Source organism: Emydura macquarii, unplaced genomic scaffold (genome assembly GCF_026122565.2).
Source record: "Emydura macquarii macquarii isolate MOO-44397 ecotype Brisbane River unplaced genomic scaffold, CSIRO-AGI_Emac_v2 contig_1230, whole genome shotgun sequence".
Classification (NCBI taxonomy): Eukaryota; Metazoa; Chordata; order Testudines; family Chelidae; genus Emydura; species Emydura macquarii.
Genome location: NW_027131367.1, coordinates 14,190,015 through 14,216,287, shown reverse-complemented (window position 1 = coordinate 14,216,287; position 26,273 = coordinate 14,190,015). Strand labels below are relative to the sequence as shown.

The window sequence follows — 26,273 nt, the reverse complement described above, 5'->3', positions numbered from 1 at the left end:
CAGCGTTTCCCTACAGCCGTCATCTGCCACTCTGGGCAGGCCGGATGCTGTGCTGTTTTGCCCTCCCGTGTGTCCACTTCATGAGGACGCAGCAGCAGCTGTATCATTATTAAGCTGTGTGATGTCAGCAACTAATTCTTTACACCTACTGCTGCTTCCCTGCAGTGAGAGCAGCTGAGTGAGGGTCAGAACAGATTTTAAAGCAGGGGATGCAGTGGAGAGTACGGACGCGCTAGCAAGATTACAGTTCTTGGCAATCTGCAGTAACAGCCTTTTTTCTCTTCCCCCTCACCCAGTTTAATGAATACTCTGGCTTCATAAGCTACTAGATGAATAGGCTTAGTGCTCCAGTTCCCCAGGTCTTGCACAACAGATGCAGAGTCAGTCTAAACACTGCCTGTCTCTCTTCCATTTTTCACCCCCCTACAAGCTGGAGACATTGAGCCTTGTACATTGGCCCAGCTATATCTGTCTTGACTTTGTTTTGGCTGTCAGTGTTTGGCCTGCCGAGATACAGTATTTACATTCTGCAAGCAACACTCTGAAAGGGGGGGGGGGAAAGAGACATAGAATCAGATCCTCCCGGAGCAATATTGTTGAACAGCACTCGTCCACTGCGGCACTGCACCATAAAATACTACGCTGCAGTACGACACCATAAAACACCAATTCTGGGCATAATGACTGGTGTTTTATGGATCTTTGCGGGTGTAACTCTGAATTATTGTCTGTTGTAAAATCCTGCAGTCTGTTCAATGGTATTCATTCTAATGAAATGTGCGGCTTGCTTTCTACTCTGCGACCATGTTTATACTTCGCTGGGGTTTTCTTTGTACAGAAGGGAGGATGAAGATGGATCCTGATGAAGATGGATCACTTCTGGGGTTTGAACCTGATAACACTGAGGGTTGTGCAGATCCAGGGTGTTTAGTTCACTCCAGCTGTGAAATTCGGATCCAGGTTTGGATTCTGACCCTCTTTGCCCAAAATTCAGGTAGGTCTGGGATATGGAGTTTTGGATCAGATCATCTCTAGCTGCATGGGTCTGATCCTTCAGGCTTCTCCTAGCCCTGCTCCTGCAACTTGCTCTGCACAGCTGGATTTCATTGATTTCAGTGGGGCTTGAGAGGCAGGGATCTGCCCCTGCGGATGTTTACAAATTGGAACAAAAGCAAAGTCCTGGTTAGACCCTGCAGTTGGTGTGTCTCTCTGGCTCCATAACCTACTGTTTCAGTTTAGCCTCCCAAAATGTCAGGGGCCTTTTCAGACAGCAGACTACTAGCAACCTTAGGGGTGTCAGTCACAGAAAAGAAAATCGTAATTTACCAGTTCATAGGCTGCCATTTCTTTTGGTGGTGATGTCAATTGCCAGTTACATCTTCTGGCAAATTTAGTTTTGCTTTTATCCCCTAAAATCTACCAAGTTTTATTTTGGAAAAAAACAGGCATAAAATGTGGCTTAAGTTTGAACATTTGGCCTTTAACATGTAATTTGCTCAAATCTAACTTTGCCCCCCCCCCAACCCCCCCAGGCTACAGTTGCTTGGACTCACTATCAGGCTCAGAGCTGGGTGAATGGTTGCAAAGAATTCACACATGCATGTGAAATCTGAATTGTGATTTGATCCATCTGTGCTGTCTCCTTTTCTGCAAACTTTCACAGGGCAGTTTTCTGTCTGCACTAATATTTACAGATGAGCTTTTGTGTGTGCAGATATGGGTATTTGTGCCGGAAATACGTGCCAGCCGTTCTCTATATAAATGCAATCACTTGGCGTGCCAAGAGAATAAACGTGATACAAAGACCCATTGTAGCGTTCAGCTACCAGAAACGCAGAACACCATATAACTGAATGTACAACCTTCATACAACCTTTGATCTCTTATAATTTTTTATAAGGGGATCAAGAGTGAGAGGTAGCTAACCCATGAAATAATATGGCACTCAACAGATATAAAAACAAGGAGGCATAGGATTGCTGGAAAGTAAAATATAAGCCCTTAATCCAGCAGTGGGCTCTGGGTGCCCAGATTCCCCCATTGACATCATTGGGACTCCATGCAAATGCAGGGGGACTGTTCATCCAGACCTCCTGCAGGATCAGGGCATAAGATCCTGCAGTGGGCGTATCAACATGGGGAGAAGGCAGTGGGTGGAGCAGAGAAATTGTTGCTTGTAAAACTAACATGCAAGCTGCAGGGAAAAATAAAGTGAACTAAAATAAAATAAAGTGCTCACATGGCCAATCCTGCAATCTGCATGGGAACAAAACTCCTGGTGGTAGTTTCCGATCCCCACAGGTGTCTTGCTTGTGCATGAACTGCCGTGTCAGGCATTGAATCAGTGTTGTCAGTTCTTGGATGTGATTGCTAGTCTCATTTTTGGGGTGTTTTTCTTAAAGCCCCAGCTCCTGGAATCATGTGAATATGTGAGACACTCAGCTTCCATTTAAAAAAAAAAAAGAATAAGGTAAATTTCTAACCTCCATAGCTTCAGAAAAAAAGCTTGAAAATGAGATCTGAGTGTACCCCAAAGGTTCAAAAACCAGAAGGCAAGTAAAAGGAACCCCAGAGTTATTGTTTTTGTAATATCTTATTTTTGAGTGCCTGATTCATGGTTTTGTGGTTGGCAATGCTGAGTATGTTCTTTAAAAGAGAATCAAAAGCAATTGTTTGAACTGAAACACATCCAGCATTTTGTATGTTTAGAGCTTTGGGTGTTTGCACTAATTTGCTAATCCTTCAGAGAAACAGGAAGTTAAATGAAAATAATATAGATCCTGTGGAGCAGAGAAAAGCCACCAGTAGTTTCATTCATTACTGAATATACATGTTCGGGCAATGCGAGCATTTATCTGATTTCACACATACCTCTCTGATTTAGTATTTGCAGCAATTGTGACATCAATTTAAAGAAAATTCATGGGATCCTCCATTAATTTGCATTGCAGGATTAATTTATTTCTAGCATTTTTAAATATGGTTCTGCTCTCCAACATTTGTATATGAAAATATGTCAGAACGAAGATATTTAAAAAGTGGCATCATCTCTCCATGGAATCTTGTTCCGGACCTGATACTCAGAGAGTTTGGGGAGAAATGTGTTTGTATGTATGGGAACTCCATGAAGCATTAAGGGGGTAGCTGAGGATAAATAATAATAATCTCACATTTATATAGTATCTTTCCTGCCAAAGTGCTTTAAAGCCTCTATACATAGAGCACCAATGAAATGCAGCCACTTCTAGGGGAGAGCCTGACAACCACTTCACAGTACAGTGCAAAACAAGGAGATAGGTGGGGAAATGACACTTTAAAAAAGAGCCACTGATTTATCATGTCCATTCAGAACAGATAGTGTCTATGGGTTGGATCCACAAAGGGATTTAGGCATTGCAACACTAAGTGAAAAAAACACACCCCTGAGCTCCAGTAAGTTACACCAACAGAGGCGCCGGTTTGGGCAGCGCTAGATCGGCGGGGGGACGACTCGTGGAGCTAGTTTTATTATGCTGATGGGAAAGCTCTCCTGTCGGCATAGAGCAGCTACACGAGCGATCTTACAGCGGTGCAGCTGCATCGGTACAGCTGTGCCAGTGCACGCTCTCTGGGGTAGAGATGCAGCCTAAGTGTCGGGGTGCCTAACGTTTAGGCGGAGGAACACACCACGATCCCCAAAGCCAAGTTAGGTGCCTAGGGAGAGAGAAGCGCCTTAGAATGGGAACCACAAAAGCCAGCACGCTAGGGGAGGAGCCAGCTAAGTTACCCAAGGGGCGATGCTGACATGAGGGGTATGTGTGAAACCTTGCCTCTCTCAGAGACAGGCGCCTAAATCCGGGCTGCAGGGAGGTACCTCTCCCTGCTAGCCAATCATCCATGAACTGGAACCAGCTGCCTGGAGTTAGGCAGCATAAGGGCACCTAAGCAACTGGAGGAGGTGATGGTGCTGCTGCCACTGGTATTCACCTTATAACTTTTTGAGGTGGTTATGCTTCTGTAATCCACTGGTTAGGGCAACCCCTGGGGAGACAGGAGACCCTGGGCCCAGGCCGCCTGCTCCATTGTGGAACAGCTTAAACAGGAGCGATTGTGGGAGCCCCACCTCAGAATTTCCCATCGCTTGGGGGATGGAACACTCTCCCCAGAGGTGGGAGACCCCTGTTCAAATCCTTTCTCTCCTCTGCGAAGGATAAGTACTCGAACCGGGGGACTGAAAGTTATACGGTGCGTGGCAGCAGCTTCTCCTCTGGCTGGCTTTTTGGCTAGGCCCCGATCCCATGGGCGGCCCCTGCGCATGCTGGCCGGCTCGGACCAGGCATGTGACTTTTGGGCATTCGTCTGCCTGTCTTCCTCCGCTTGGTGACTCGCAGGTGGGGACAGGCGGCTGGGTGTCGAGAGAGGGGCCGTGTCTGTCTGGCCCTAGCAGGGTACCACGGGCCCGATCCCCAGGGCAAGCCGGGGCCAGGAACAACGGGCCAGGCCGGGGCCCAAGTTCTGTCTCCGCCTGAGAAAATAACCCAGACACATCGGGCCCCTCCCCAGGGCGTTCCCAGAACGGCCCCGATCCCGCCCAGTGACCTCCCCGCCGGGGCCGCTCCCGGCTCTGCCCCGCTCCGCGGCAGCCAGGTGAGCTGAGCTCCAGCTGCCGCCGGCTGCCTCCCCTCCGCCCCCCCCCGGAGCCGAGCCGGGCCGGGCCGGGCCGTGACAGCCGCAGCCTCCATTGGCTGGCGAGCCGCCGCTCACGTCAGGCAGCGCCCAGCCCCCCCTGTGCCAAGCTGCTGCCGCCGGCGCAGGGGGAGAGGCGGCGGCGACGGCTGCGGGCAGGGGCTGCCTCCCTCCCTCCCTCCAGCAGCATCCTCAGCCCCTGGTGAGCCGCAGTGCTCCGGGAGCCAGCCAGCCAGCCAGCCCCCGGCCCGGCCCGGCCCGGCCCCCCAGCTCCGGCGAGGAAGGGATGGGGGGGCGAGCGGCGGCGGCTCCTGCCCCTTGCTCGGCAGCGACGGGCGAGTCACTGCGGCAGCCTCCCCAGTGAAGGAGCGGCGGGCCACGCCGGCGCCGCTGGCTGAGGACGCGGGGAGGCTGCCCCCAGCCCCTCTCGCTTGCATTGCCGGCCTGCCCGCCCAGGCATCCCCTTGGGACGAGGGCAAGCCAGGCACCCCCCAGCGGCACCTGCCTGCAGCGATCCCGGCGCCCCCCCTGCAGCCCTTCCCCCCAGCAGTGATCCAGGCGCCCCCACCCCCGCAGTTACCCCCAGCCTCTGGATCCCCTCTGCAAGGCTGGGCCATGGGGGCGCTGACCAGCCGGCAGAACGCAGGGGTGGAGGAGGTGGACATCCCTTCTAATTCCGTCTACAGATATCCTCCTAAATCCGGTAAGACTTAAAGGGGGGAGAGAAGCAATTACGTGACCCCTGCATGCTCGGAGAGAAATCCAACTCCAACCTGTCCTGAGCTAGCGTCGCGATCAGTTTATTCCGTCTTGCAAGAGGAAAAAAAAGGCTGGTCTGGTCCTTCGGCTGGGTGGGAGGCGATGCGGTAGTTTCTGAAGTTGATGAGTTTTCGTGGAGTTTGTTTCGGGAAGAATGAGCTCCCAAGCAAAGCTGCTCACAGGTCTGGACGCCTTAAACCCTCTTTTATCTTGCTTGCCTGCTGATCCTTTGTAAGGCTGCAATATTTTGACAGGGCGTCTGAATTGTATCGGTGACATTCCTGGCACGGGGTTCCTGGGGGAAGACATGACCTTTCTATTCAATTTGCTTTATGAATTGTATATAGTATGGATGTAGCTATACTATGGGGCTAGATCCAGAGAATTTACCTGAGTTTTACTCAGTCTTTGCACAGGCAAAATTCCCTTTGAAGTCCCTAGTAAAAACTGAATTGAGACCTCAGAGTCCCACATACCCAACTTTGTGTGTGTATGTGTGTGTGCATGTAATGCACGTTAACTATAAATGTGGTGTCTTGCCTATGTTCACCTATGTTGGAATGTTTGCATGTGTGTTCCTTGCATTTTAACAGATGACCTGCATAAATGCTGGGTTTTCAGTAAAATGCTGGCCTATTACACAAAGCTGTTCTGTCAGTCGTTCTTGTGCATTGGTTGTGTGGCACAGAAAGGAATGGGTTAGGAACATTGCAATGGTAAGGAAAGAACTTTGGGTTCTGATAAGAACTTCAGTAAGTACAGGTCAATTTCCCAGTCTGCCAGCTTAATGATTCCCTTTTAAATAGCAGGTTGCATTGATAAATTGTCCTTAAACCGTGCGAACAATGGTTGGGCTTTAAAAACTCAGCCAAGTCATGTTCCATTTACTTTCTTTTTTAATCATGTGTTTTGAAGAATAATTCCTAGTGTGCCAAAATAACTCAGAGCACCTGGGACTTGTACTCCTAGATATTCACCAGTCCATTGCTGCATGTTATTTTTAAAACCACTGTTTAAATTCCCATCGGGTTCCTTGTTGAGCAATCTGAGACCAACCCTTCTCGCAAGGATTTAATTAGTGTGGTTTCTTAACCATTCTCCTAGCTGCTGAACCTGTGTGCTTCTTACATGATGGTGCGGACAGAATGCATGGTCTGGTTGAAACAACACAGCACTGAAAGGCAGTTCTGGTTCCAGCTCATCCTCATGGAAGAGTGACCTTGACAAACCACTGACTCCCTCTTCACATCTGTGCCGGGGAATACCAATCCTCTATCTTATGAGAGGCTTAATTCAGTAATAATTGTGAAATGTGTTGTGATCCTTGGATGGTAGGTGTTACAGATGTGCAGAGGGGGTGCGTATTTTGAAGATGTCTCGATCCACTGTGCATTTGTACTTGGATTGCAAAATGAGCTTTGCACTGTATGTAAGTAAGTATTTTAGCAGTTAAGTTAATGGGTTAATGTTAAATGCTAAGGGTGATCAGTGCTATAAGAAACCACTTCCTAATTACTAGCCAGGACCATTTTAGAAAGAATGACTTCCAACATAAACTGTGTTTCTGTCCTGAAAAATATGTGCTTGCCTTTGTAGCGGCCAGCACAGCTGGAATTGGTCTGCTGAAACATCTGTCTGGTTATTGGCATTTACGGATTTCTTTTCTGCCAATCACAGTACAAGGCGTGTGCTGGTGGGCTCATAATTTTAAACAGGTGATGCCTGCTGGTTTTAATCTCCCCTTGATGCACACATTAGAGTTCAGTGGTTTACATCAAGGGGCAGTCTGCGAGTCCCTGAGTACTGCAGTGGATACTGGGGGCTTGGCAAGGGCTGGGACTGCTGTAGATGATTCTCTTTTCCACTTTCCCATGAGCCCCTTTAAATGCTGTCATTTTTTGTTGCATCCTTTTATTTTGCCCTACTTAACTGTAACTAAGCTTTGCACTGGGAGCTGATGGAAAATCTTTGGGGGGAAGCAAGTGACATTTATAGAAGGTATCTAAAGTTGAGAAGGACAGCTGTGAAGAGGAGGAATCGTAGCTTTGTAGTTAAGGCATTGGACAAGTACTTGACAGATGTGAATTTAATTCCTGGTGCTGACACAGACTCCCTGTGTGACCTTGAGAAAGTCACTTACTCTCTGTGCCTCAGATCACCATCTGTAACAAGGAAAAAGATGGTGTTAACAGCACCTTCCCACCTCACAGGGGAGCAGCTGTGAGGATAAATTCAGGAATGATTGTGAGGTGTTCAGACACTAAGGTAACGAAGGTGCCATATAAGGACTTGAGAAGAAGACAAATGTCTTTACTCATGTGGGAGAATGGCAAGGTGGGTGAAGTAATATCATTTATTGGACCAACTTGGTCTCTTGGGTCTAAAATACAGGACTGGGGGTTGAGTTTGGGGTTTTCTTCCTGACTCTGTCATCCCAGGCAAGTCATTTAACCTTTCTGAGCCTCAGTTTCCCTACCTGTAAAATGGGGGTGATAATACTTCCCTCATCAGGATGTGAGATGCGTGATTCATCAATGTCTGTAAAGTGCTTTGCAGTCCTCAGATGGAAGGTGCTGAGGAAGGGCAATGGATTAGTTTAGTATTATCATGATGTGATGTACTCAAAATGTCAAGGACTGAATAGGCTGGAGTATGCAGTGCTGAGGATATCTTTATCCCGCTTCTAAAAGGAATGCCTTCTGCAAGAATGAGAAGGACTTTCTCATGTTCAGTTCAGGTGTTTGGGGACAGAGTTGTCTTGGCTGAGCATCTGCAAAGCTCAGTTCAGCTGCTAGGTGTTTTAGATTATTGGTTGGGTCTAGGTTATCAGTGGAGAAGTCAGCATTAATAGAGACACTTATACATGCTGTATCAAATCTGGTACTGGAGCACTCTGTTTCCAAGCCAAGTGCAGCATGGTGCAGTAGGGCAGGTCCCGGCACTGTCTGGCTTACACTGAGAAATCATCTGGGGAATCTCGGGTCTGAAGCTGTGAGGCTGCACCAGGGGCTGTAGTAGTAATTCACCAAGTCAGTTGTTGTATTAGGAGCAAATACAATTATCTGTACCTAAGATGAACATGGATAGTGACCAAGAGAGATTACAATTGTTCTGCCTGTAGTCTTAAGTGTGATTTTTCTTTCAATTTTGTGGGACAGCTGAGTTGGAAGACCAGTTCTGGGAGGGGCTCAGAGAGGTGTTCTTGGTGCTGATTTCTACAACTGCAATGCATCATTTGTGTTAAGTATAAACGAGGGCTGCCAATTAATCGCAGTTAATTTGCTTTGTGTTAATCACATGCGTTAACTAGATTAAAAAAATAATTGTGAATAATTGCACTGTAAAAAAGATAAACGAAAGAAATAGTATTTTTCAATTCACCGCATACAAGTCCACTCAGTCCTACTTCTTGTTCAGCCAATCGCTAAAACAAACAAGTTTGTTTATATTTACGGGAGATAACGCTGCCCACTTCTTATTTACAATGTCACCTGAAAGTGAGAACAGATGTTCACATGGCACTGTTGAAGCCAGTGTCGCAAGGTGTTTGCATGGCAGATATGCTAAATGTTCGTATGTCCCTTTATGCTTTGACTTGTAGGCTCAAAAATTTTACGTTGTTTTGATTTTGAGTGCAGTTATGTTAAAACAATTTTGTTTTTCTTCGTTTGCAAGTTGCACTTTCATGATAAAGAGAGTGCTTTCCGGCGCTTGCATGAAGTGAACTGAAAAATACTATTTCTTTTGTGTATCTTTTTTGCAGTGCAAATATTTGTAATACAGATAATATAAAGTGAGCACTGTACACTTTGTGTTCTGTGTTGTAATTGAAATCAATATATTTGAAAATGTAGAAAAACATCCAAAAATATTTATAATAAATTTAAATTGGCATTCTATTATTAACAGCGCGATTAAAACAGCGCTTAATCTCGACTATTTTTTAAAATCTCCTGATTAATTGCGATTATTTTTTAAAATTATTTGACAGCCCGAGTGTGTAAACATTTTCTACAATGCAAAATTTGGGACTGTAGATTTAGAAATGGGTGTGTTGTTAAAAGTAACCTTCTCCAGAGGTGGGGGAACAAGATAGCTATAGCAAAGAGGGAATGGCGGAGCTCAGAACGTATGCATTGTTCTTGGTTCTCTGCTTCAGAGATGCTGAGGTTTTGCAGCTCCCATTGCTTTCTCTTATAGTTTTGGGGGTTCAGGTCCTAACTGATCAATCTGGAGCGTGGTGCTAGTCAGCTGCCTTGTCTCTCCCTGGGTAAGTGTCGTCTTCTACCCAGCCATAGCTATTTCCTTGTTGACAGTCTGAGATGCCGCTTTGGCCAAAGTCATGGTTTTGCTGACTCAGGTGCCTTACTCATGCATGCAAATCGTCAGACCCGTGCAGCCATATGAATGAAATATGGCCATGTCCTCTTGCTTCTCATTAAACTGGCTCGGGGAGGTTATGCGAAGGACTGAAATGCACTATTCTTTACTGTGTGGAAAAAGATGACTCCCTGTCCCTACTCCCAGTTGCATCTAGTCTCTGCTGGCGATGCAAGTAACTCAGCTTGCCCCCCAGGTGTAAAGGTGAAATTTGCTCCAACTCCCACTCTGTGCTGGTGAAATGTGCAGGGGGCTTGGAGGGGGAGATGCACCCCCAAGGGATGGCTAACTTGCGATTCTGTAGCTCCTTTCCCTGCATTCCAGAGGCTGGCATAGTGGCTGTAGCTCCTCTTGCATCACTTGCGTCAGATGTTTAGAGCCAATGAACAGATGCAACTGTGGATTCTGTGCCTGTCTCCTCTAATTCACCTCTGCCATAGACCAACAGGGAGAGCACCACCACACAGCGTGAGTTCATAGACCTCCTGTGTGGCAGTTCTGTTGGCATCTGCTCGTGTGGAGACCCACCCCGGGACGTTCGCGGTGTAAAAGCCAATTTGAAGGCTGTATGAACTGGGGTAAGTGTATCCAGAACCCCAGTTTACACAACTGAAATCAAGTTGCATTTAAGAATGAGGGTACCACTGTTTGAACAGATCACCAAGGGATGTGGAGTCTTTAAATCAAATCAAGTCTGATGTCTTTCTAAAAGGGGCCGCGGTTTAGCCTCAGCTTGGTGGGCTAGGGTGTATCTACACTGCAGTCAAAGACCTGTGGCTGGCTCAAGTCCGCTGGCCTCGGGCCAGCCAAAGCTGTGCTGCCGGCCTTTTATCACAGGGAATTGTTGGGTGAAAGGAGTCAGGTCAGGCTAGATGATCCTAATGAACTCTCTCTCTTCCAGCCTTAAAATCTATGAAAGCTGCCACAAGCAGTGCAGAGATCTGCCTTCACGTCGGGTCTGAGAGTTGAGTGGTCACTATCAAACTGGGCCTCGCCCATTATGGAATCTGCTTCTGAAACCATTTGTCTGTCAAGGAGGCTTGTTTATCTTTACAAGCTGATTTCTCCCCGCCCCCTCTGGTTTTTATTGAAATGCATGGGCTGAGTCTTAGGTGTTCTGGTCATATGGGGTGGCTCTGACATGACAAGCAGTGAGGCATCTAATCAACTAGTGACGTGCAAACCAAATATTGGGGTTTGATGCTACCATTAAGGTGCAGATGTGCTGAGTTATGCTGGCGCTCTGATGGAATTAAGCATTCCATCCAGGAGAAATCAAGAGAAGAGGAGGTGTCATGGTACGGTCCAGGGGACTGGGTTAGGAACTGAGGTGTCTGGGCTCTGCTCCTGCCTTTGCCAATCCTTCCTGTATGCCATGGCCAAGTCACATAACCTCTCTGTGCCTTTGCTTTGCCTCCCACCCATTGTCGACCGTATCTAGTGAAACGGAAGATCTTCGGGGCAGTAACTTTCTCTCATTGTGCATTTGTCCAGCACACTGTGCAATGGGCCCTGTACTTGACTGCAGTCCTTAGGTGCTATTGGAATACAAATAACAAGAGCGGGTTCCACTGTTTCTGTTACCAGAGGTTGTGCCAGGGATGCCATGACTCCATATCTTTTTGCTTGTGGCTGCTTCTTTATTTATTTATTTTTAAAAAAGGATGACAGTGCAGACAGCTTTCTCCTGTTTTGGCTTTGTCTTCATTGTGCTTGCTCCTGAGTGCTTCTGTCTGGCTTATAGCACTAATCTAAATGAGCCATAACACACTGGTCTACAGGGTGGCTTTGAACCACTTCCCCCTGTAGGGATTGCAGCACTGCACCGTGCCAGAGGCAGCTCTTGGAACAGGGGTGACACCTCCAAAATCACTTGCATCGGTTGCACCTGACAGTGACCTGCTTCAGGTGCTTCTAAAATTTCTGCCCGGTCAAAAGATGGGGTGGAAGGATCCTAGTGCCTGAGCTCCTCCCCCTTCTACCCCTCTTCCTTGCATGTCTGCACAAGGTTGGACAATTATCTAACCTTAAGTTTGCAGTTAAAACACTGCTGACATTCTTCTCCACAGAAAAAAAGTCAGTCATGGGCGCAGGTTGATTACACACAATTTATGCAGGTGTGTGTGCCGGGGGCCGGGGCGGGTGTGGGCATTGCCGGTGACTGCTAGGGATTCCCTGCTACAGCCTAAATTACTCTGGCTAGGAAATCTTGCAGGGACTGAGATTTTGCCAGCTGTTTACGCAGGTGTGGAGAGCAGGTGGTCATAAGCAAAAGCTTCATTGTATAGTCAGAGAAGAATCCCTTATGTGTGTTTCTAACAACAGCTTAGATGATCCAGTCTGCATTAAACAAAACTAATTGATTTATCCCCATTTATCCTTTTTGCTCCACTTGGATCAGGTTGGACAGGGGCAGCAGCCTGGTCAGTTTCCCCTCTTTTTAATCAATTTCCCATTAGTACTGTAATGCACTAGCACAATCTACTTGTGTTTGGGGGTCCCAGTGTGATTATTTATGCATCACCAACAGAGTGTTAAGTGCTTCAAGACAAAGTATGAATCTGCCCCCTAAGGAACTCTCCTGTTTTCATTGTTCTTTTCATTTCAAACCCTTTTGTAAAAGTTGTCACTCTCTCGTCAGCCCTGTACAACTGGGCCTAAACTGCCCTGTGGTGTACCTTTCAACTGTAAAGTGGTTTCAGTCGTTTGTTCTTAAGGGATGGGGCGTAAAAAATGAGTAATCCAGAGTATGAAGTGTAATGAATGGTGTGTCTTGCAGGGAATGTTGTATAGCCGATTTGGAGCTGAAATCCAGTGCAAAGCTGCAGCCTCAGATGATCGTCAGCCGTAGATTCTAGAAAACCTGCAAAACTGGCTTTATGTGCATGAGTTCTCAAGATAGGCACACAGCTGCAGGGTGGGATTTGGGAACACGTACCTCAGCCCACTTGCTGAGGGAGCTGTGTAGGGTGTCAGTTGACTCCTGCTTAAACTGCACTGTTTTCTATAGAGCTGGATGGGTCATTATCATTCCTCACCCACCCCCTCCTCCTAAGCAAATTCTTCCTAATCAGCAAAATGGAAACAGAGTCGCAGCGCTTGGACACTTGCAAAGGGAGCGTTATTTGTGCACTTAAGTTGATTATCCCGGCTGCCATTAGCCTTGCATCGCACTGTGATGTGATGTACTCAGCAACTGGAAAAAGCTGCCTGCTGCTTGCCAGCTTCTTAGCCTTGTACTTGTCTGTACTGCACGGTGCAGTTCTTTGTCTCTGAGTATGCAGTATTGCAAAGGGACCCCTAATTAGATTTCTTTCTGGAACAGGACGAACCTAAGATTCCTTCTCTACCACAGTTCACCTGCACCGAAAAGGAGCCCCACAGCATCATTTGGATGAAATAAGTGCATTGTGTGCATCTGTGACTTCTCTTACATGAATGCATTGGCAGGCAGGGGGGATGTTGATACGTGAGGCCTGCCTCAATTTACAGGTGACATCGTGAGGCCTTGTTCAAACTTCTGTTGCCTGTTTCAAATAGTGCAGTTCCCTTTATACTGTATTCTTAATGTGTTCCTTGGGATCTCGGAAGTTTTAGATCTCATTAGAGCTTGGCTCTCCCTCAAATAATGTAATGGTCCTTGACAGGCTTTTAATCCTCTCAAGGCAGGTGTAGGTTAAAGAATTATAATTAGCCAATAATAGGAGGCTCTTTTCTCCCCTCCCCCTCCTTCCTGGCTCAAGGGTTGATCTCTGGTGTAATGGTCAAAGCAAGCTCTTCACCAGAGGTGGGACCAGAGCCTGGTTCGCAGGATTTCCTGCACCTGGGTGCCAGTGTTCCATGAATCTCTAGTCTTGTTGCTCGTGGCCTACATGCAGGCATGCATGAGTGACATAAAGAAGCAATGTGTTAATACTTCAGACCAGACGGTAAACTGGCGATGGAGGCTCAGCGTGGTAGAAACAGTCAGTGTTTCTGGAATCTGATGACATGTCGTGACATCATCATTTAACGAAGATCTCACCCGGCTGAAGTCATTTACTATGCACTCATTACAGGCTGATGGGGAGCCAGCCCTTCTGAGTAGAGACAGTGAGCTGCCTGCAACAATGGATTGATTTTTCTTGCTCCTCCCCCTTTTGCACCTAATTGGGTGGGGAGCATTGGACCAGCAGAGCCCGTTTGCTTTCTCCTTCTCCTCTGTCATGTTAATGAGACACAATTGTCAATTTACCACCTCTCTCTTTAATCTCCTCTGCCACGCCTGACGGCCATTCTGCAGGGCCTATGGAAAATGTATAAGGCTTTCTGCTCAATTATCGCTTGAAAAGCAAAGCGTTTTGTAGATGAGCAGTAGCGGGGTTTTGATATGCAAAAGAGGATTCAAGTATAGCTAGAGCCGAGACATCTTGCTGTTATCCAGGTAACCTGGAGAAAAATCCAAAGGCATGCATTGTTAGCTGCTTGCATCCAAATGACTGCACGGTAACTGGAGTGGAAGATACTGTGTTTTATATAGAACTTTTCCCTCTGGTGAGGAGCTGTTTATAGATCTTTTCCCCTGATAACAGAAAAACAAACAAGTCCTGGAAATGCTTTTATTTATTTTTTTTCCTTTTAATGCTTTTTCTTGTTCCATTTGCCAACTTATTTTCCGTGCCCTGATTTCTTTTGTCAATACCAATCGAAGTGACCCTGGATCAGTGACGGTGAAAGGAGAAGGGGTATTTTCACTCGGTTGTGAGCATAATGAAATCTGTCTGTCACATGCCCCCCAATACCATGGCATATGGTGTATTTATCCAGGTGGGGTACGTCAGTGTTATCCCCATTTTATAATTGGTGAACCGAGGCATAGAGCGACTAAGTGCACAAGGTGTCACAGGAAATCTGTGGCAGAGATGGGAATTGAACCAGGGTCTAGCACCATAACCACTGGGCAACTCTTCCCCTTCACTCCTTCTCCTACATCCCTCTTATACGTTTGGGTTGGGGGCAGGAGGCTTAGCAAACACCAAGGCTCACTTGACTGAGTTGTGTAGCTATTGATCAGTATTGTGGTGGTGCTTAGACGGCCCAGCTGAGACCAGGGCCGCCTTGTGCTCAGTGCTGTACAGATGCATTGCAAGGGACAGTCTCTGCCCAGAAGAGCTTACATTCTAACTAGATAAGAGAGGGGCCAGGTGTGGAACCCCTCTGTCAGGTACTGTCAGCAGCAACAAGGGCCTGGTTCAATACCTAGGGGCTTCTGCTTCCAATTATAAAACAAAAGCAGCTTGAGCCCCCACCCAGAAACCTGGGAAACCTAATACCTTCCTTGGGCACCCTTAATAGGCAACATCTCCCCTCTGGCAAGCACCGAGTCTGTCTAAAACAAAGACAATGGTTGTTAAGGGGAGAGGGAATGCAGCGTGAATTGGGGAACAAGCTGCAGCAATGACTCACCAGCGTGCGAGTGATAAGCTGCACCCCCATCCTCACACACTGTACGTCCATTTCACAGATGAGAAAATGAGGCCCGGGGAGATAATTTGATTTGCACAAGGTCATACGGGCCATCTGGCAGATCTGAAGACAATCGAGGGCTCCTGAGTCCCAGAGCCAGCTTCTTGGCCGTAAGACAACCCTTTGTCCCCACAGAGGGGGTTTAATGCTGAAGGTGGAGTGGCTTGGGCCAGCCACAGAGGAGACCGGTAGTATGATCTCCAAATCCCTCTGATCCCAGGTAAAAGACGGTCCAAGCCTGCACAAGGAGCTTTTCCAGCATTATTGCTCCCTTGGGAGAAATGCTGCCGTTGACTCCTCTGCCCATCCATGTGCACAGGGGGAGTAGGAGCGAGTGCTTGTCGCATTGACTGCTGTGTTGAGATCCACTGGGCTCTGACGAGAGCAAGCAGTGAAAAGTGGCTTCTCCTTCATTCCCCTTCCACAGAGTTGCAGTCCTGCAAAGGGGTTTCCACGTGCTACCCCATCTACACTAGCTTTTGCTTTCCTCTGCCTCACAGGTGGAGGGGACATTCTACTTCTTTGGACCTTCACCTTGAACTTCAGTTGCTCAGGAAAGCGGGAGGCTGCGGGGCACCGTCTAGAACCAGGCATTGTCGAGGCAGCTGCAACGCCAGCTTCCTCACACCGCTCTGCCTGTGCTCTGTCTGGAGTGCTGTGATACACCTCGCCTCTGATCTGCAGTACCAGCTCTGCAGAGAGCCCTCTGTCGCTTGTCAGGCTTAGTCACGTGTGGGGCGCGTGCTCACTGGGAAGTCAATGGAGACCATCGTTTTCCCTGTGGTCTAAGTACCCAGGCCAGTGGCGGCCTTTTCACCAAGCGTAGTGGGAAGGGGATCTGGTGTTAAAACAGGATTTGAACCCAGGGCTCCAGGATTGTAGAGCAGATGCGATAAATGACACTGCTGCTTACTGTAGACTGTCCCCTTTTAAACTTTCTTAGATGCCTAGGAAACACCCCTGAGAAGGTTTCATGGCACTTCTACGATTTACTCTTCTGCCCAAGTCACGTCAGCTGTCCAAGTAAAACCATGTGTCCTCACCTCTCCTCTTCCCCAGACATGTGCCCATAGCAGTTGTAGGAGAGGTTGAGTGAGGGCAGCTCACTGTTGGGTTCTTTCAGATGGCTGCTTTCTCTCTGTGAAACTATCTTACCTATAAATTATGCACATGGAAAACGGGGCCAGAAAGCAGCAGGCATCAATAATTGATAGTCGAGCCTTCCTCAGCTATGAGCCACATCTTTGTATCCACTTAGGTGTCCGGTGTCTGTCTTCTTTTAAACTGCACAGTGTAACTTTTTAGCTTCTGTTCGGAACTATGTCAAATGTTACCTCCCTTTCCCCCCCGCTCTGAAGGCTCTGATCCAGCATAGGTAGCCCCCTGTATCTGTATGGAGTCCAGGGGTGCCAAAGATTGCAAAGCATGCAAATGTTAGGACATGCAAGTTAAGGTTAATTAATTAATTAAAACAACTGTATTATTGTGTGTCATGGTAGTGCCTAGAAGGGCCAGTTTCAGGTGTGGCCCCATTGCATCAACCGTGAGAACCAGGCTTTGTGCCAAAGTGTTGACAGGCCAATAGACAAGACAGATGACGGGAAGCACAGCGAGGCGAAGTGACTTGCCTAAGGTCACACAGCAGTTCAGTGGCAGAGCTGGGAATAGAACACTGGTTTCCTAAGTCCTAGGCCAGTGCCCGACCTACTACACCATGTAATTATGCCACCTTGCACTCATGCTTCTGCAGTAGATGATTGCCCACATAGTATTTCTCAAATGAGATACCGTTTGACAGCCCTAGGTATATTTGTGTCTGTGTAACCTGTGATCAAGATTGCAATGTCTACATGCAAGAGTTTAAGAGTAGGGTTAAGATTGTGTGTCCCAATTTGATTTTTCATCTTTCCTGACTTTTTGCAGCTTAACTTTGCTCCCTTAGTACTGCGTTACTCTAGTTTTTGGCAGTTAATTTCTTAGTTTTTGATTTAAGGCTAATAGGCCGAGGTCAGCATAGGCAAATTTATGCCTGTACATGATACTAGTAAACTGAATGCTTGCAGGCATAGGGGGATATTTTCAAAGACCATTAGGTGTCCAACTCTCATTGCAAAGAAATTCGGTGGCTCCCACGTGTGCTTCTGAAAAATCTCTTCCGTAGTCAAAATATTGATCAGTGTCCATTTATTACAGGGCAAATGCATATTTCCATATCTGTGCCTATATATCCTAAATAAGTGGGTATGAGATAAGGTGATTCCAGGGCTTGCTGAATTTAGATGTTCAGAACTTTAAAACTTCTAAATGGATATTCTTCAAACTTGGCTTGATTTTTTTAGGTCTCGGATCTACGAAACAAGCCAAGTTGGGGTGGAGGAAACAGTATAGCAGTTCTAAATTTACAATTGCTTAATGTCAGAAAATCAGCCTTGAAATGTGTGCGTGTTTCTAACAGCTCATTGTATACACAGTTGTATTTAAGTGTGCATCTACATGCTTAGTGAATAAGTACCGTGTGCGCTCAAACCCACAACTTTCAAATAAGAAAAAAATGGTGAATTTATGAACATATTTTTTAAAGCAAAAGCATTAGTCCTCATTGAAAGCTATTCCACGGCAAGTACTGTCTTAGGCTGCAATTCTGCAACTTGTTCAGGACACCGATACCCCCACTGACTTTGCTGAATCAGCACTAGGGTTTGTCTTGTGGAACAGGTTTCAGGACTGGTGCTGTAGATCCCTGGCAGAACTCCTGTTGAGATCAATAAAAGTCAAATGTTTGGATGAAAATCAAATTTAGCCTTTAGTTTCTATCTACACTTGAACTCTCTAAGTACAGAATATTACTGGCTGAGAACAGGCAAAACTCAGTTCAGCTGGATGCTACCTAGCATATCATTTGTAAAGCTGGGGGTTGTAGGCAGTCACTGTTTTAACTGAACAGATATATTGAGAGACACAGGTTCTGAGTCTGATCCCACACCAGTTTTTAACTCGGTTGGCTACACCAGATTCATTCCTGAGCTAAACCGGAGTTAGTGAGAGCAGAAATGGGCCCAGTGTTTCTAGTGTGTTTCAGTATGTCATCAGTGCCCTCACTATTCCAACAGTGTTTACTGGCTCAGCAGAGCTAGACTGAGTCAGAGTCTGATCTTTAGCTGCTCCCTTTCCTCCAGTTCCCAGGGCTTTTGGAGACATCCCTGCATTCTGGCATGGCAATACTGGGGGGAATGCAGGGGAGAGAGGTTACTGCCACTGTATTCTCTAGCAATCCTAGAAATTAAATCAAGTCTATTAAAAGGATTAATACCTCTGTTTCTAATCCCCAACATTTATCTGGTCTCTCTCCATTTGTGACACTGAAGAATCATTGGAGAACAATCCTCCCTCTTTTATCTCTTGCAAGTCAGAGGCTATCCATTACTGCTGGTATAGCTGGGATTAAGGCGAGATCCTTGAAAGTTGTTTTGACCTTTTACTGTTAAATCTATGAGAGTTGGGCTAGAGTTGTTTAGAGGGCGAAGGGGCAGGTGTCAGGGGTCTGGGAAATGTTAATGCATCACATACTAACGCTGGGGATCTGCTCTTCCCCAGAGGCAAGTACATAGCTTCCATGAACAGTTGGTGTGCATGCTCTGAAGAGGGAATGCGCCGTGGGTCATAATGAGAAGTAAACCTTAATTGTACTTTTCACTAAGGTACCTGTACAGGTGGTGTCGATGAAAACTGACCTTAAGGTTTGGCCAGCACACTTAAGTCCTTATGCAAGCAGAGTCCCGTTGTCTCTATGGGGATTTTGCCTGAGACAAAAAAGTTACCCTCAGTACAATCTGCGTAAGAATCTCAAGATCTGACCTGTGGAGAGGGTTTTTTAGTTTAATAAAGGAGGGCTACCATGTAATACAACCTCTGTAACCAGTTGCAAAGAGAAGCAGGCTAAAACCTGAGAGGCATTTTTAAAAATCAGGCTAACATTTGGACAGGAAGCTGCCATAATGCTGCTCTGAGGTTACAAAACGGACCAAAGGGATTAGGTTTGCCATGAGAGAGCCTTAAATGTGGAGTTCTCTCCTTCCTACGATGTAATAATGGCTGCTACTAGGGTGGAATTCCTTGAGTTGAACTGAGTCCTCTTTTCAGAGGGCGAATCCAAGGTTTAAGTAAGTTCCCTGGGGGCTTAAGTGACACCTGCACCTTGTGCTGGCCCGTGGGACAAGGTTAATTTCTTTGTGGTGCATCTGATTCAACCACTGCTAATGCTTTATTTCACTGCGCATGTAATGGGCACGGTTCTAAATTTTCAAGATCCTGATGATTTTTTTCTCTGTCTATTGCTTGTCCAATTTCCCTTAGTGCAATTTAAATAACTAAAACTAGATTAAACAAAGCCGAAGGGAGTGATGTTGTAGATCCGCTTCTAAGAGGTGGTAAAGTCACTTCTGTCACTTAAAAACACCAGGGAGTTGAGAGGAGAGGTTTCCTCGGGTGAAATGACTTACACACTTTGTAGCAACTTAGTCACTGTCTGATTTCCAATGGAGAAGCTGATCCTTTCAGTCCAACCTTGAGCAGTTAAAAGGGGCCCGTCCAGGCTGTCAGTATTTGCCAGAAATAACCCACCCCGTGACCTGATGGTGATCCTGCTGGGGAAGCCATTTAGCCTTTTGCTAACTCCTGGGTGTAGCTACCTTGTATCCCCAGTAAGGGAACAAGGGACATGGGGACGGTAGGCATCCCGGGCAGAGAGAGCATGTCCATGCTGAGCAGGGGAGCGCACAGGTCCTGACGGAAAGAACCGTCTGAGCAGCACCACCTGGGCAGAAGACTTAGGCTGGGGTTTTGCGGAGAGTTATTTTGGAAGTTCATGGCTCACAAACCAGACTCTGGGATGGGGCGGCTTTTGACTCTGCAGTTCTTTTTTCAGTTAGACAGGAGCACTGTGCCCTGATGGGTCCCATTTGGGGGTGTGTCATTAAAATGGTCCCCTCCTCTGAGCTAAATAAGAGGAGATGCTGACACCAGGACAGGTATCTTTTAAAAGCTGCCTTAAATTCTCCTCTCTACCGTGACTCTGTCTGTCTAATCACCAAAATCTGATAACAGAACAGCTCCCTGGGGTTTTCCGTTCCGAATAGAGAGTTACCATGGATGGTGTGCTGACCCCAAGCAGAAGGACTGTATCGGTTACTCAGACAGCGTGAAGAATAGGGCTCCAGCTCCTAGAGACCTTGGATCATCCCTGCACGATGTCGCAGTTTTAAACAGGTCTCTCATCAGTTGCGGCTGTTTTTTGGTGGCTTCAGCCACCGCGGTTTAAGTGAAGCACTTTCACGGACAAAGCAAAATCTGTGTGCATTGATTAAATGCATCCATGGCGGCGGCTCTGCCCAAGCGATGTGTCATTGCCTCATTCCAGCACGGGACTGAGCTGGAAATCACTGTGACAATTTTGTTGCTCAGCAGTTTATTGAACCCGCTTTCCAGCATTGTTCCGTGCATTTGATAGCTCCTATTTTTTTTCTGTCCCTTTTCAGGGAGCTACTTTGCCAGCCATTTCATCATGGGAGGTGAGAAGTTCGATTCCACGCACCCGGAGGGCTACCTCTTTGGAGAGAACAGCGACCTCAACTTCCTGGGAAACAGACCTGTCGTGGTAGAGTGACATTAATTCCGCTGGGTTTGCCGTTAGAGTGGTGTAATCTGATATTGTGAGGCATGGGTCTTGAATTGCCAGCTGAACAGAGTAATCTGTTATGTTTAGGTTCTTATCCCATGCCCATCACCATGGTATCTGGGCCTGAGCTGCAAAACTCAGATCCCTAAATAAAAGCTTCCCTAAAGTTTGGGGAGGTGTTTGGATCAGCCCATTCTCGATACAGGTGTGGAAGGGACAGCTGTGAATTTTAGATGCACTTCTTCCAGGTTGGGTGGTTTCAGGCACATCCCTGCGATTAGAAAATGTCGAATTGATGCCCTGCTTCCTGGGTGAAATCCCACTGGCTTCAGCAGGGCCAGAGTTTTACCTTTGAAATCTGTGGATGACTCTAGTGCTCATGAAATGGAGATGCTGATTGCCCCGGTGCAGGCAGGGGCTCAGCAAGCTTCTCAAGGCAGCCGTGCCAGCAACTCACAGCTGGTTTGCAAGGTCCCTGGCCCTCCCACTGCTGGCTTTCTTGAGAACACACACTGCTAGTTGTGCTGAGCTGTGAGATGTACAAATGAGGCCATGGGCCAGAGACCACCCAGCTCACACTCACTTGTGATGTGAGTGTGTGTTTGAGCCCAGGCCTCAAAGACAGGAAAGACTGGTGCATGCACCCGTGCCACCTACCACAACTTCCCCCTGCCCTATCTTTAATTCCCCCCTGACACGTGACGAGGCCCGGACCTGACTGCGCAGCAGCCTTTGGTTTGTCCACGTACATCTGCACAAGCGTCCCTGCTGAGACCTGCACTCTGCGCACGGGAGGCTCCATTTCCAGACACTGGGCCCTAACTAGGCCATCCATGTTCCACATCTCAGTGCTCTAGCCGGGTCACCAGCTGGGTCCATAAACGTCCGTTTTCCCTGTGATTCTGCGTCCTCTGCACGCCCATCCAGATGCAGGATTTTTGATGTCTTCTCAGGCCCCTGTATTCAAAACTCAGACTCCTTGTGCATTGGGTGCAGGATATGGGGGTGGAGGATGGGTGCTGTACCTCCCTCCACCCCGAGAAGTGTGTGTAAAGCAGACACTCTTTCCCAGTGGCACGAGTGTGGTGGTTGTCACCCAACATCTTTTGCTGATAACGTCATTCTTCAGTGGCGGCTGATTTTTACAGCTTAATCAGCCCTATTTGCCAAAGTCAAAGGTTCTTAACTAGGGGTTAATGACCACCCTGCTCCTCTGTACAGTTAACAAGGGGGGGGGGGGCCTGGCCAAGGGGATCGCAGCATGGGAAAGGTTGAGAACCAAGTGTCACACGAGTGTTAAATATAAATATCGACATTAAAGACCACACCCACAACCCAGCTGCTGCTGTTTTACACTGGAGTTGCATGTGCTAATTGGCTGTGTGTGAATTTTATCTTTTTGGCATGCCCAAGTGACGTATGCACACTTAGAAAACTTGATTGCAGGTTGACTGACAAACTGTTGCCTTTCTGTGTTTCCCTTTGTCTTCCTCCTGGAGATATACCAAAATGTTAGAGGGCGAAGGGGGGCCCATAAAGCACCAGCTTGGATCAACATGTTTGAATGGGATTGTAAAGGGTGGAGCAAAAGGTTTGCTTTGTATGATAACGTCCCTTTATAATAGTTGAAAATCAAATACAGTCTCAGAACTTTTTAACTTATAAAATTGACTTGGAAATGAGAGAAAAAGAGAGAGAAATATTTTCCAAATAGGAAAGAGGAAGAATCTTGACCACATTGACTCTTATTGTAGGCATGTGTTAATTTCTGACTGTGTCATCTCTGTGAATCACCACTGCTGTGTCCTGTTGCTTTGCCGTGGCCATTCTTGCTTTAACAATTGGAGTGGAAAGTTCTGCGATCAGAGATTCCATCAGCCCCGTCTTGCTTTGTGAGCTGCCTTCACTTCCTGCCCACCTTTGGCACGTGATGAGTTTCTGCATGTCATACAAATTCTGGCAGCGCAGCTTTTCATCTCTGTCACTCCAAAAGGTGGGGGCTCTTTTTTCCCACGGTCATGGTTTTCTTCTTACTGACCCCACTTTTGGCTTCAGTGGCTTTCCTCCTGACTTACACCGGCATAACTCTGTGGTAAATCAAGCGCTGTGAATTTGCTTGTGTCCACCCGAAATACTGTATTTAAGTTAGTTCCTATCCATCTGAGCGCATATTCTGGTGGGGTTCATGTACAGCTGTGTGCAGTATTCCTCCATGCCAGAAATTATTCTTAATAATGGCAAAGTGGCTGGAGGTCTATTTGCCTTCTGCTTATGAAGGCCCCTCAATATGCTGTGTGCACAGTATGCGCTGTGCGAGTGAATGGAGAAGCTGAGCAAAGACACTTTCAGTTAAAAAAAAAAAATATTTATAATTTATAAAGCCACAAACGTGTCTTTCTCCCTGTTTTGAATTCACGGAAACAAAATGTGGATCTGAGCCTTGAGACGTTTGTTTCTTTATTTGATCACTTGCACATTCTGTAAGTGGAAGAGAAACTCATGAATGGTGTGCTGCTAATACTGGTTTGTTGTGGTTGGGTTGCTTGTGAGTGCTGGGTGTTAATTCCTTGTTTTTTATTCTATTTAAAGAGAGTTGAAACTTTTGATTTAAAGAGAGAAACGCCATTTAAGAACTACGTGGCTCTCACAGTTAGAGCTAAAAATGTTTGCTAGATATTTGGGTTCTTTGCATTGAGTGCCTTTTATTATTATTATTATTTATTTGTATTATCATAGCATCCAGGTGCCCTAGTCATGGACCAAACCCCACTGTGCTAGGTGCTGTACAAACACGGAACAAAGAGATGGTCCCTGTCTCAGAAAGCTTACAATACTGTCTCTTTTCATTTAAGCACGTAAAAATAATATGGATTGGAAATACTTTGTTCATGGCTAAATGAACCTATTAGGTGGAGGGAAAGCATGCCTGTCATGCCGTGCTGCATCACTTTGAGGTGTCACGATACCAATGCAATGCAGCAACGAGGGAGTTAAGGGTTGCACAACAATTTAGCTGCCTATTAAAATCAGTGGGAGTCACACAGATAACCCCCTCTCCTCCCGAATGAAAATTCAGTCTTAATCCCAGTGTATTTTTTCTCCAGCAGTGATTGCAAGAAATCCTCCCGATTACAGTAAAAGCCTATAAACTGCCCAACAGACGCGATTCCTTATACCAGGGTCCCTGACATCAGATAGTCTCTACAGTATTTGAGAGGGTAAACGACCAGCTTGGAAAGAATTAATGCAGCATTTCCAACTAAAGGAATTATATTATTTGCTCTTAATTAATGATGGACCGAGCTGCAGAGCGGTTTTTAAGAGCTGTGTTTCTCCAGGATTCGAGTGATTGGAGTGGGGTTCTGGTTTGACCTATTCGAGAGCCGCAAGCTAGTCACAAAGTTTGGCTCTAGGTGTGAGTTTCCCTGAGGTTGTGTGGGGTGTTCGGCTCAGGGAATTTGGTTCTATCCACTCTTTGGCTCAGATAGTTATTTTGTAGGACATTTTCAGAACACAGGCTATTGTCTCCCCGAACGTTTTTTGCAGAGCTCTGCTGAATGAATGCAGGCGCAGAGGAGAAGAGGTGCTCTGAGATGGGATTTTGAAATAAGACGGCACCATCTAGGAAGGCACTTCCTGGTGGCAGGAGATTCAGAGAAGAAGGCTCCTGCACTGAGGGTCTGTCTACACAGCAAAAGCCGTGCATGGGCTCGCTTGAATCCAGCTAGTGTGGGTAACAGTAAGCAGTGAAGTCAACACAGTGTGGGCTTCAGAGTAGGCTGGCAAGCCAAGTACATATCCAGGTTCTGTGTTGGGCTTGCACTGCCCGTGCTGAGCTGTCTTCGCTGCTATTGTAGCTGGATTCAAGCTAGTTCAGGTAGACTAGCCCGTGCACAACTGTTGCTGTGTAGACAGACACAAAGCATGGCGAGCCTGGGCGGTAGGAGAGAGGGCAGGTGTGTGACAGGCTGGCCTAGTGGGTAGATCACAGGATTGGGTTTGATTCTGAGGCTCAGCCCCAAACTTCCAGTGTGACCTTGGGCAAGTGGTTTAATGTGCTGGGTGCCCCAGTTCCCCCATCTGTAAAATGGGGTCGATAATCTCTCCCTCTTTCACGGTGGTGTCAGTAATTGTGAGGCACGTGGCTGATATGGCGATGATGCTCCTTAGGCAGATAGGGCTGAGCAAGTTCCATGCAGGATTTTAAAAACAAGGAGGGTGGTTTTGAACTGGATCCTGAAATGAATGGGGGTGGGGGGTGGGGTGATATCGCTGAGTTCCTTTGTCCATGAAATCCACAGTCCATCTGATGACCAGGAGGGGCCGTGTGCTTATTTGGTTCACTCTGATGGCGTACGCACCACTGACATTGAGCGACCCTGCCATTTTGCAGTTGAACATGCTCCACACCATCCAAAAAGCCAGGCACAGGATGCATTGCTGCAGTGTTCCTCTGAAGGCTTTACAGATCGCTTCTCTGGACCCTGTGAGTGGCTTACAGTAGAAATCCATATACATCACATCTCCACCTGGGTCCTGGCAGCGCTGTGGTGAATGTAGCTGAGATCTAAATCCCGACCTCCTGTGCAGACTGGACCTAGGATTCAGGTTTGTGCCCGCAGAACTCATGTTCAACGGTATCTGTTGGACGCTGTCATGAACTCGTTTCTACACTGACAGGATAAATAGTTCATCCTTAACATGGAAGCAGGAAGGAGGCTAACAAAGAAGCCTGACAACTTGATGCAGATTAGTCTAGACAAGCTTTTGCTTTCCCCTCCTCCCCCTCTGCCTCCGTCTTTCCTTTGACTCTGTGTGTCTGGGTTTATTTATTTCAAGACCAGCCATGTTCTGTGATCCTCTCCGAAGGCTCTCGGAAGCGTTGCCAGTTTGCTCAGCAGAGCGTTAAAGGTCACACGCTATTGCGAGCCTCCTGGACTTGCGAGACACGAGTTGTGGGCAGTGTTGTTGGGTTGGGTTTTTTTTCCTTGCATGCAGAATGTTGTGTGCTTTCTGGAGTGACTGAATGAAAGGTGAGTTGTAGTGGTGGCCTAAAATGAGAGGAGGTGAGGGCAGAGAAGAATCCCTAGGTGGGATGTTAGTGGGGACAAGCGGATGTTGGGAGGAAACTGGCGGGCAATAGTTGCTCTTTAAATGGTGCATGAATGTAGGTGGGGTTCTTAAAGAAATTTTGGCCCAAGGAGTGGTTGGGGAAAGGTGCTGGTGAAAAGCTGAGTGGTCTCTCTGCTGCCATCATTTCCACTGCCTGATGGAGGCGCCTTATTGGCGG

The 26,273-nt window shown here is 47.0% G+C and overlaps 1 protein-coding gene across 7 annotated transcripts in view; it reads left to right on the top strand.

The window, feature by feature from the left end:
• Nucleotides 1–4,013: 4,013 nt before the first annotated feature.
• Nucleotides 4,014–26,273, top strand: part of RNF157 (ring finger protein 157) — a 79,554-nt gene continuing 57,294 nt past the window's right edge. For 4 of the 7 annotated variants that reach the window (XM_067547600.1, XM_067547594.1, XM_067547596.1 and 1 more), the window contains exons 1-2: nt 4,381–5,368; nt 20,844–20,962. In XM_067547600.1, coding sequence (XP_067403701.1) covers nt 5,281–5,368; nt 20,844–20,962 — 207 coding nt within the window. In that variant the 5' untranslated portion in view covers nt 4,381–5,280. Of the gene's footprint in view, nt 4,225–4,380; nt 5,369–5,578; nt 5,607–14,149; nt 14,228–20,843; nt 20,963–26,273 lie in introns of those variants that run through there. The other 3 variants (XM_067547597.1, XM_067547595.1, XM_067547598.1) reach the window with 3 other exon arrangements.